This window comes from Camelina sativa, chromosome 14, assembly GCF_000633955.1.
Source record: "Camelina sativa cultivar DH55 chromosome 14, Cs, whole genome shotgun sequence".
NCBI classification, from domain to species: Eukaryota; Viridiplantae; Streptophyta; class Magnoliopsida; order Brassicales; family Brassicaceae; genus Camelina; species Camelina sativa.
This window is the reverse complement of record NC_025698.1, coordinates 10,934,799-10,946,992: the sequence shown is the minus strand read 5'-3', so window position 1 is coordinate 10,946,992 and position 12,194 is coordinate 10,934,799. Positions and strand designations below refer to the sequence as shown.

The 12,194-nt window shown below is 34.9% G+C and overlaps 1 protein-coding gene across 2 annotated transcripts in view; it reads right to left on the bottom strand.

Annotated features, from left to right (window-relative positions):
• The window catches only part of LOC104740921 (ethylene-responsive transcription factor RAP2-13-like), an 8,470-nt gene extending 7,397 nt beyond the window's left edge, over window positions 1-1,073 (bottom strand). The window contains exon 1 of one of the 2 annotated variants that reach the window (XM_019236403.1): window positions 226-1,073. In XM_019236403.1, coding sequence (XP_019091948.1) covers window positions 226-585 — 360 coding nt within the window. In that variant the 5' untranslated portion in view covers window positions 586-1,073. The remainder of the gene's footprint in view (window positions 1-225) is intronic. The other variant, XM_019236404.1, reaches the window with a different exon arrangement.

Below are 12,194 nucleotides of genomic sequence, written 5' to 3'. Positions count from 1 at the left end.
CGAACGTCTCCGAGAAGTAGCCTTCTTCGTTGATTTCACCTGTTTCTGTTTTTGCGTCGTCTCGGCTAAGTTTTGACAGATAGCTTCGAGTTTAGCGTCGACGGAGGACTGAAGAGGCTGATACTCGCCGATGTTGGATCCGTTGTGACGGAGGTTAGGGAAATTAAGCCGGGCGAAATCGCCGCGCAGCTTAAACGCAGCTTTGTCGTAAGCCAAAGCAGCTTCCTCCGCCGTATCGAAGGTTCCGAGCCAGAGACGAGTTCGGTTCCTAGGCAAACGGATCTCAGCCACCCATTTACCCCAGTGACGTTGTCTCACTCCTCTGTATAGCTTCATCGGTTTAGGCAACGAAGCTCCGGTTTGTTTCATCGAAACCGGTTTAGGCCTGAGATGGTGGTTTTGGTAGAGATCAGACCGGTATGATGGAATCGGAGTGGGTACGGTGGAGAACGCAAACGCGGATGAATCGTTGTTGGAAGGGATTTTGATAAAAGGTAAAAGCGCTTCCATTAATTCACCGCCGAATGGATCAGATTGGTGAAACGTTGTGTTACTGATACTGTAAAAATCCATAGAAGTTGCCATTTATATATATATTTTTAGAAGCTAGCTTTGTAGTAAAAAAATAGTAAAAATAAAACTCCTGGTTCTTGTAAAACGTAAAGAACAAGGTTTTTCTAGAGAGGTTTAAAAATAAACAACCTCTGTGTAGATTTGAGAGGAGGGAATTAAAAAATACCCACACAAACGATTCAATCTACAAAGAAAAGAAGAAGAAGATCAAAAATATAAAAAAAGATTGATCTCTTTCAGAAAATACCTGGCTTTTTAATTATAAAACAGTTTCAAGAGTTTGATTTGTTGTGTAAACAAGTAAAAATCAAAACTATTCAAAGACAGATTATAAACAGAAAGAAATCAAAGAACAGATCTAAGGGGGTGGATTTGCACAGAATAAAAGTTCAGGAGAAAATCAGAAAAAGAAAAAAAAAACTTTTTAGTTAGAAGACACTCAAGTGTTTGGTTTTTTTAATTTGTAAGTGAATAACTCTCAGCCTCACCGATGATACACACTTATCTCTTCAGCTTGGCTCTTGTTTATATAGGAGGCCTGGCGTGTAATATCATCACTATTTATTTATTTATTTATTTTTATCTCCTCCTCGTATTTCTCAAATTTAAAAATTAATCTGAAATACGTCTAATAAATTTTGTTTTTGTTCTTTTGTAGTATACATCGGATACTTTTTTTTAAAGATTGTTGCATGTTGGCAAAATTTAAATAATAATAACCTCGTATGAATTACTGAATTACAGTAACCTCATCCATGTTTTCTTAAATAAGTATATATACTATTCAATTTGATCTCCTAAAACTAATTCGTCTGATGGAGATAATATTTTTAGTTGAGCTAACTAGACGAGTCGTTGAATTGATGATTCTACAAGTTTCGTTTTACAAAAGCTAACTTTTACAAGTTAAAATGATTCTACTGTACAAGGATTTTCTATTTTCGAAGTGTTTTAATTCTACAAACATTGGTAGTTTTATGGAAAATCATTTCTTCGATCATTGCAAACATTGACACCTCCTTTACGGGACGTTTCTTTTCTTCCGTGTGCGTAGGATTTTAATTTGTCTCTTATTCAATTCAAAACGTAGTGGATGTACACAACTCCATAGATTTAAGAGATTAGTTTAACTTTTTTTTGGTTAATCCATTGTTTAGACATTTCAACGTCTATCTAAACGGCCACAACTATTATTTTTCTGAGTACGTCTAATTAATCAACGATGTGCTAAATAAACAAGAAGAAAATACAATAATACTTATGAAAAAAACTCTAGTCGACATATTAAATTAAATTAAAATTTGGTATAGAAACTCAAGAAAAGCAAACAAAGTAAAACAATAAAACTTCTAAAATATGTATTTTTTTTAAAAAAATTGGAACTGAGATAATCCAAATTAATAGTATGAGTATTTAAAGCCGGAAATAAAGAAAATTATCAGGAGACACGCACGTAGACTTCATGATTGTTTAGCAATAATTTTGGCTCTCAATGTAATGATGATTATCATCATGTTAATGGGTGGTTTAGACTTTTTATTAAGATAATTTATCATACAATTTTTTAAAAAAGAAGCCTCTAGAGGGTTTTAATGAATGGCTGAAAACTTCTCATATGTCCATTAACCTATATTAATTTAATCATCCATTTGTACTTAATATCACATATTTCATCATCATATGATACTATCGATGAGTCGTTGCGTAGCTTAATTTATTGCTTCGTGTAATCGTGACGTAAATTGCAAAGTTGAGAGACTGCGTTTCCGTAATTTGCAATGACCCAAATTTGAAAAAGAGTAATACTATGGTTTCGTATTTGAATAGCAATTCCAACAATAATATGTATGTGTATATATATATATATATATAATGCTGTTGTTTACAGGGTTGAAAATGTTAAAAATCGTTTAATTTTGCAAAAAAAAGTAAAAAAAAAATTAATATAAACAGAACTAAGATCAACCAATTCATATATACAAGCTCTATATCCGATCTAAAATCTCTTATGTTTCAGCCTACAGGTTTAAACCGAAACAGTAAAACTTCCGAAACAAAAATTAAGAATATAAAAATAAACAGTACTATAGGAGAAGACGCGCAGGAGGCAGGCACCCATGTGGATGGCTCGTGTGCGTGTCGCCAGTTTCACCATTACGATGCTGATTAGTACTGTACTGTCTTTTACATATATTATTATTATTATATATAATTTTTGTTCTTGATTGCTTGCTTTTCTGAACATTGCATCTACTACGTACATGTAATGACTTGTCCAAGAGCTATTGTTCTTACTTTGTTATACAGTATATATTTTTTGATTTCTACGAGTTTGAACTTTGAACCAAGAAGCCACTCATATATGAATATTATTTTGTCGAGATATTGACAATCAGTTTAGCACACCATTATCTTTGAACTCTTTCTTTGCTTAAATAAATTTAGCTATAGCTCTATATAAATAATAAAAAATGTTAATTAACAGGAAAAATAAAAAGTGGAATATTAATAATCTCCTACCTACGCATGGAAAATGGAAAAAGGAAAAGCAAAAAAGATTTTTTTTGTAGACCAGTATCAATACAATAAAACTTCCTTATTTTTCACCAACTGACACATCAAATTTTGTAATAAAACACAAGTTAACACATTAGTAAAAAGAGCTAATCAATCAAATTATAACATTTAATACAGATCATTTATAATTTTGCCAAAATGGATACAATAATTTATTTCTACGGATCGAGAAAACAAAAATTTAAGAATCTCCGCCGAGTTCTTTTCCCTGCAAACAGGAGTGTGCCGGTCCCCGTTTTGTTTTCCGATCAACGGTGCCGACGAAGCATGGAACCCTCCAACGTGTATGTTAGTGATTTCTTCTTCCTTTTTTCCCTTTTTGATGTTCAATTATCTTTTGGATTATGACTTTTGATGTTGAGATTTTGTTCTTCTCTGAGTTTGAAACTATATATATAGAACTGAAAAGAAATTGTGAACTATCCGAGCTTGATCTGTGCTCCAGTGATGGCAGATTCAATAGATATGGGTGCTGACTTGGTTGAAGTTCGATTAGATTGGCTTAAGGATTTCAACCCTCATAGTGTTGAGCATTTTGATTGTTCGATTTTGGGGGTTTTCGCCTTGTTAGATTGGTTTTTTGGGGTTCGATGATGTTTTCGGATTTGCTTTGCTTCTGACTCTGATTTTATTGCTTCACTGCGTTAGATTATTATGGATTCATCCTAGTTTTGTCGTTAATTTAGCTTCGCGATGATACATTTTGCCACAAATTTGTCTGATAGTGTGGTTTCAGTTTTACACCAAATTTGTCTATATGTTTTTGTTTTATGTAGCACACAAAGCGTGTGGGATCAGAACCATGAATCAAAAAGAAGAGGAACAGAGGATGATGATAAGAAACTAAAAAAATCAAGTTCCAGTGGCGCAGCGGAAACCCTAAATTTGGTGATTCGTTAAAACAGAGGTTGATCGATTGGTGAAGACGAAGAGTTGATCAACGGTTGGAGATATATCCACGGAAGCACGGTGAAGAAGAAGAATAAACCATTGTGCTATCCATGGCTCTATCTCTTGCCCCTCTGTATGCTTAAGTGAGTTTTTTTCAAAAAAGTTTTTGACTCTAACAAGACAAAGGTTTAGCGATTCTGACTTCTCGTCGTGAAAGTAGAAGAAGAGATTCGAGAATTTCCTAAGGTAAGCAAAATCAGTAGACAAAAGCCATCGTTCATGAAGATATCGCCTATGCATCAAACTGGGTTAAGTTGGTTTTCTGATTTTAATCTCTTTTGATCATGTAAGATTGTTGATTTTTAAATAGTGTAGTCATTTGTAGTTAGAAACGTTGATGAGACCATGTCTTCGTGTGAGATTTCTAATGACCAAACTCTTTAAGACCATCATCAGTAAATAGCTCAACGAAGGTTTTGTTGTAGTTGTTGTTTGATGATTTGCTATATGCTATTAATTTTGCCTTAGATATAATGTTTTTACCTTTGATATAATGTTTTTATTTTTATGTTTCTTCACAGGGTGTAATGTGAATATATTGAATTAGAAGATAGCTACTTTATGCAGTACGATTGAAAGCTTAATTAAGAGTGTAACAAAGGAAAAATAAACACCTTCTATGATCTTGGTAAAAATAAGAGTGGAACATGGGTAAAAATAAACTTCGTTTGTTGTATTGATGTTTGTGATGCTTTGCCATTCGAATCATGGATTTTATATTCATTTGTGTATTGATCAATGTTTTGTATTGGTAAACTTGTTCACAAACACAACAAGAAGCGTGTCAGTTTTGTTATAAGAAACAAAAACGATCCCCAAGTGAAAATCCCTAAGTATATTAACTTTGTTTTGTTCAGTTACTACTCTCAGCCTTTGTCTCTTGATCGATTGTTGTGTAGGGTTTTGAGTGAAAACTTGTAGAAAAGCATGAAAATAAAACTTGGAGAAGAAGCTCTTCTCATGAGGGCATCTGCATTGGGAGAACATTTTTGGGTATTCTTAGAGTAAAAATATTATGAAAATAACGTAAGATCATTAGTTTAGATCTTTTGTTAAGAAGTTGGTTATTGGGAGAACATGTTTAAGATTATAAGATTTAATAATATAATAATCTTTAACATATTACAATTTTAAAAACTTTAAAAAATAACATTTAAATTGCAAACTTAAAAAACTTACACTAAAATTCAAAATACAATACTAAATTTTTATGAAACAAAAAAACATTAAAGATATATAAAAAAAACAAACAAAACTTCCTTCAAACAAATAAATATTTTCTCCTTTGCAAAAAATTGTATCCATTCACGAGTTGCCACGTCACCCAAGAACTGGTCCAAAATCAGTTTTACATCAAGAACCAACAACATGTTCTTCACCCACTGCTCTCTATATTTTTGATTTTAAAAAGGCTTAGAACACCCAAGGTGTTCCCCCAATGCAGATGACCTGATATTATTTGATTTCACTTTTACAATTACATTGTTATTTTGTATTTAAAGAGAAGTCTCTTAAATGATAAGAGAACATGTGTCCTCTAACTCATGATTCCAAAAGATATCGAATTTGTTGTGTAAACATTCATGAAGCTTCTTGCTGTGTACACAGCTTTTTAATTAAGTTTCTCTCTTTTGTTGCAGGCTTGTTAATACACTAGAGCTTTTAAAAACCATAACATACATTAGAATTAAACCAATTATACAATTAAATTTATCCGAGTGTATAGAAAAGTATCTCGCGGCATCGCGTGGGTCTAACCTAGTTATATTAATAAGAAAGGATGAAACCTCCATTTACAAACCCTGCAAACCACAAATACAGTCCTATTGCCCATCACCAACCCAGAAAAACTCTCTAAATTCCTAAGTCTGAATCTATAATGCAGGTTAGACCTATACAAAAAATGGCTAATACTACTGAAGCCATTAAAAACTGAAATTCAATCAGAGGACAACGTCTTCTCTTCCACAAACAGGTGATGTAACCACCTTGGATGTCCCAACGCCACATACTACTGCAATCTACAATCTTGGGTGACACTCTGCGCTATCATAAGAGCCCCTCTATTTGAAAATAAGTTTTCCAAAAAGAATTTACTACCCTTAAAACATCCCAGCAGTCGACCTATCTCATTTAATTGGTATCGAAATGAAGGCCACGACGCAAACTTAGTTACCACTTGTACTAACACCTGATCTTGTAAACCAAAAATAACATACTCGATCCTATGGCTTATCATGCTCTCAATAGCCCACAAAACTCCTCTGAGTTGAGCTTCCATTTTATCCTGCACATTATCCATGGCTCTTCTGCTATGCATCGACACATTACCTTCCCGGTCCCTTAGAACACATGTTTCCCCCAACAATTTACTTCTATTTGACCACGAGATACCAATATTGCATTTCTTCCATCTTATAGGCAGACGTTTCCATCCATCTTTTCTCTGTGCCAATATCACTTCTCTGTCTCTCAGTTGTCTTACTTCCTCACTCACTTCATCCTCTTCCTCCTCATCGGAGTCCTTCTGAGCATCGACCCATTCTCTCCAATCCTCTTTACTTTTTATGATCGACTCTTGTGGAGTAAAGTTCTTCCCTTCAAAGGCCACCAAATTCCGATTCTTCCAAATTTTCCACATAACCCAAGGAAAAAATTTCTTAGTTCCTTAGGCCACAAAGGATTCTTCATATTTGATAGGAAGTAATGAATGTTAGAGAAAACAGAACCATTATGAAAACCTAACTCCGGGGAAGGGATTCTTGATTCAGCCCATACCTGTCTGGATAAGGAACAAGTAAACATAACATGGCAGGTGTTGTCTATTCTCAGTCCTCTACCATTTAAAGCATTCGCTACCGGTAAAGCTCCACACAATACTTTCCAGAGGAAGATCTTTATCTTCGGGTCTGTTTGAACACTCCAAACTTGTGCTTTTAGGGGATTTGTGGAGGGCAAACTGTTTGCTTCCACCCTGATTGCCGAGTTTAAAGTCTGGGACGCCAACCAGTATGCCGACTTGATCGAAAAATCTCCACTCTTATTAAACTTCCAAGAATAGAAATCTTCTATCTCCGAGACCGGTTTTAACTTTTTAATTCTCTCGACATCCTGCGGTAAGAAATGGAAATCCAAGGCTTCTACATCCCCATCTCTAGTATCTCTATCGATAAAATCAGCAATTCTCAGATCAAGGTTAAAGACCGGGTTTCTTCTCTAAGGGGGGCGCAAACCCTCATCATCAATCCAATTATCTAACCAAACCCTGAATGTCTTTCCATTTCCAATGTTTTTCACTAGGCCTTTCACCAGTAAATCTCTTCCATACAAGATACTACGCCATGCAAACGAAGGTCTAGGTTCCAGAGGAGCAGATGAAAAGTCTGTAGAGGGAAAATACCTGCTTTTCATGATCTGGGTAAAAAGACAGTCTGGGACCTGCACTATCTTCCACGTTTGCTTTGCTAAGAGTGTTTGGTTAAAAGTTTGAACATCTCTGAATCCCAAACCTCTTTCCTCTTTAGGAAGACACAATTTTTCCCAGCTTAGCCAGTGTATCTTTCTTGCATGCTCTGAATTGCTCCACCAAAAATCAGCCATTACACTAGAAAGATTCTCACATGTTTTCTTGGGTAACTTAAAGCAAGACATAGCGAAAACCGGCATGAAGAGAGCTACTGACTTTAGCAATACTTCCTTTCCCCCTTGGGATAGGAACCTAGAAAACCAACCTGAAGTCTTTGCCTTGACCCTATCCTTAAGGTAATTCATCAGATCAATCTTGGATCCACTAAAACACTCTGGGAGACCTAAATACTTCCCTGCTCCCCCTTCTTTCATGATCCCCATTCGGTTCTGTATGCTACTTTTGATCAGAGGATTTATTTTGGACCCGAAAGTGATTGAAGACTTACTCAAGTTTATTGATTGTCCAGTAGCCGCTCCATACTTACTTAAAGTTTCCATCAAGAACCCACATTGTTCCAAGTTTGCTCTGCACATAAATAAGCTATCATCTGCAAATAACAGATGATGAACTTCTGGTTTTTCTAGATGAAACTTTATACCCTGAAACTTATCTTCTCTTTGCCCCTTGTTAAGCAGATGGGTGAGTCCTTTGGTACATAAGACAAAAAGAAACGGAGAGAGTGGATCTACTTGTCTTAGTCCTCTATGTGGCGTTATCATCCCATAAGGTTGATCATTGATTAACACTGAAAAAGTGACAGTTGTCACACAATTCATAATCCAACCGATCCATCTTGTGTGAAACCCCATTGCTGTCAGTAATGCCCTCAGGTAGCTCCACTCCAATCGGTCATACGCTTTAGACATGTCTGTCTTCACCCCCATGAACTGAGAAGAGATGACCGGGTTGGAGTTTAAACAATGGACAGCTTCATGAGCCACCAGTATATTATCCGTAATCAATCTCTCTGACACAAACGCTGACTGGTTTTTTGACACTATGAGCGGGAGGATATCTTGCATCATGGATACTAGGATCTTTGAAATGATTTTGTAGAGAACTGAACATAAACTTATCGGTCTTAGATCACTCATGTCAATCGGGTGGTGTACCTTTGGGATCAGACAAAGGTAGGTATGGTTCCATTCTGCCGGAAACTGACCTGTTTCAAAGAAATCTTGTATCTCCTTTGTGACCTCCTTACCTACTATCTGCCAATTCTTTTGAAAGAACAGGGCCGACATGCCATCCAGACCCGGTGTCTTAGTGGGATCAATAAAGAACATTGCTTCTCTAATCTCAGCTGAGGAGACTTTGGCCATAAGATTTTCATTGATCTCATTCGACACTTTAGCTGAGAAATCAGAGAACCACCTCTGAAAGCTCTGAGGATTTGAGGATTTAAACAAGTTACTAAAGTAGTCAACTACCTCTTCACCCTTGGCTGCTTCAGACCTTTTTAGTACCTCATGAACATCTCTAAGTTGTTCTATCCGTTTCCTTTCTTTGTTCCCTTTTACTGATCCATGAAAGAATTTTGAATTTTGATTACCCGCTCTCAGCCATTTATGCCTACTTCGTAGTCTCTAGTAAGTCTCTTCTGCTCTATACAATGCCGGCCCAACATTCATGAGGGCCATACGCAAAAAATTAAATAATGTGCTTTTTCACCTGTGATAAAAGTTATAAGTTTTCTATAGAAGGCCACAACTTGATATTTTAAGGCCTTTTACATATACTTCAAAAGAAAAAGGCCTTTTACATGTAAATAAAAAAATCTTTATACATATCCTTAAAAAAAAAAAGGTCTTTTGTTTAACAGATTTTTAAGTGAAAAAGGTTTTTAAAATTTTAGGCCCGAATCTTTGGCTTCACTTGCTTCCCCTGTAGCAACCTCACATTGGAGAATCTTATCTCTAGAATTCACATAATTTTCTTTTTTCCATGAGCTAAGGGCCTTACGGGAATCTCTGAGGCGTTGCGAGACTGAGAATCCTCCTCTGATTAATCCCGGCTTCCAGGCCTTTACAATTGTTTTTCTTACAATTGCTTTATGTAGAAATCTTTTATCAAACCGGAACTGACCTTTATATGTTTTTTGAGACTGTACCAACTTAACCAATACAGAACGGTGGTCTGAACCTCTCATATCCTGAAAAGTTTGATTTGATGCTGGAAAATATTCAAATCATTCTTTATTACCAAAGTTCCTGACCAATCTGCTCTATATCTAGTAATCTCCTCTTCTTTCTCCACACGTAAACTTATTGCCAATACTGGGTAATTCCTCCATAACACACATTTCTAGCATCTCTCCAAAAGGTTTAAAAGTATTTTCCCCCTTCTCCATCCTCTGGAAAAGCAAAAAGATCTCCTACGCATAAAATTTCATACTAATCCAAAACCGGGCGAGCGTGTCCACGGGGGGAAATGAAAATAGTCAACTGCAAAATCATTACTCAAGTCTTAGCTGTCTTAATAACTGACAGCTTTTTGCCTTACCTATTTTTAATCAAATGATACTGTTCTCTCTTTCTGACATTTTTTTTGGGGTAAAATGAAATGACTGACATTTTTAAATTATTCCTTAACTTGTCTATAAGTAGTCGTTTGATATCTAAGATTCATTGCATCTAAATCAAGTTATACATGCAATATAAAAAAAAAAAAAGAGAGATTCTGATAAAAGTAAAAAAATTAAAAAGTAGATCCGATTTGTGACTAATGGGTCAAAGTAAGTGGATCCGATTGGAATTTTTTGCTTTTGGCATTGAACTTTTGCGTTTTAATGCCCTTAACGCGGTTTCCGTCAAACGCGTCACCAGTTATATCGGTTGAAGTCAAAAGACCATTGAGAATCTGCCATATATATTTCCACGATCAAAAGTCTATTTTGTAACTGTTTATTTGACTCTCTCTCACACCTTAAAACTCCACTTTATGATGTCTCCGCCTCTTCACTTTGAAAAATCTTACTATTTTTCTCACCTAATTTAGTTTATATTGCTAATAAATAACATATGAACTATACTAACTAGTAGACAAGTTGGTAAAATACAAATGCATGTGAAAATGTGTGTCTATGGGGTTAAGTGAATTTACACAAAAAAAAATATAATTTCTCCGTTTCAAAATATAGGATGTTTTAGTGAAACCACACATATTAAGAAATAGTTACTTTTAAAAAATTTAACCAATCATAAACAAATCTGCATAATATAAAATATAAATTTAATCTAAAAATTGTATAGAAAGTTGGAAACACCTATAATATGAAACAAAAATACTTTTCTAAACATCCTATATTATGAAACCAAGGGAGTATATATTACTAAATAAATGACTTTATTTTTTTTTGGTTTTTGTAATATCGAAAAGAGGGTGACGTTGTTTTCAGAGCAGTTGCACGTTGTTTCATGAGGGAAAGAGGAATTTGCATGTGGATTTTGGGTGAATTGTCTCCGTTCGTTTCTGCATGACATATGGTCCAGTTCATATCGTCTGCATACTATTATACTTATACAATTGATAAATACTACAAATGGAAAATGAAATTAATGTGGATAACTAAAATCAAAAGCTTGGGTAGCTAGGTCGTATGTTTCTTGGACAAAATGGTTGCAAAAGTTCTCAAGGATGTGTGTTTAATACATACGTTAGCTAGTTATATGCATCCAAATTAAAACCAAACAACCGGAAGAATTTCGAAATAGTCCTATACTATAAAATTGATTTACGTGTTAAAAAATATACAAACTGTTATATTCATATGAAAGTTAATTTATGTCAGTATAGTGGGTTTGCATCTAATTACATGTCAGTATAGATAACGTGGTCCGAAATAAAAGGACGTGATGTTGAATTGTTAATTTGCTAACGCATCACATCGCAAGTGCGCATTTCCTTGATATACTGAGCTTCGGCATAAAAAAGAGGTTTGACACTTTTACTTTTGTAGCTAACACTTGTTGCTTTTCACCTAACCATCCTCGTCTATTTGTAACCGATGACATTTGTAGGTCGATCTTATCATTTTGTATCTTTAAAATCTAACAACAATAAATTAAACATAGAATGTATGATTGTGACAGATAAATGATACTGAACAGCAAATTCGTGCTAATGTTATCCTCTGTTAACTACTGTATATGGTGTGGATCAAAAAAAATTACTTTTTTTTTTCCGGGTCAAATTGGGTTAGATTATGGTTGGATCATTGATTATGATCAGGAAATATATAAAATACATCCGTTAACAATCTCAACTAGAAGATGGTCGTCTGAATGGGCTACAAGATTAGGCCCATAAATCTTTGGAGAATAGAAAATAGTGTAACAGCTTGATTAATCCAAAGTTCATAAATAACAAAATGCTTAACTAACCCAATAAAATTTTCCTATTTGGGGTATAGTGATTGCTGATTAGTGAAGTTGGCATGACTTTACAAACATGGTTGGTATGTAATGTCAGAGAGCAGTTTGACCATCACATTCACATTTATTACACAACCAAAGATCAAATCAAGAAGTCAAACCGGGTTTTATAATTCCCCGGTCTAGTTCAGTAAGTCCACGCTCTAGATCAAGAAACAGAATCTGCACTTTTGAAAAGGTGTCTTGTATCT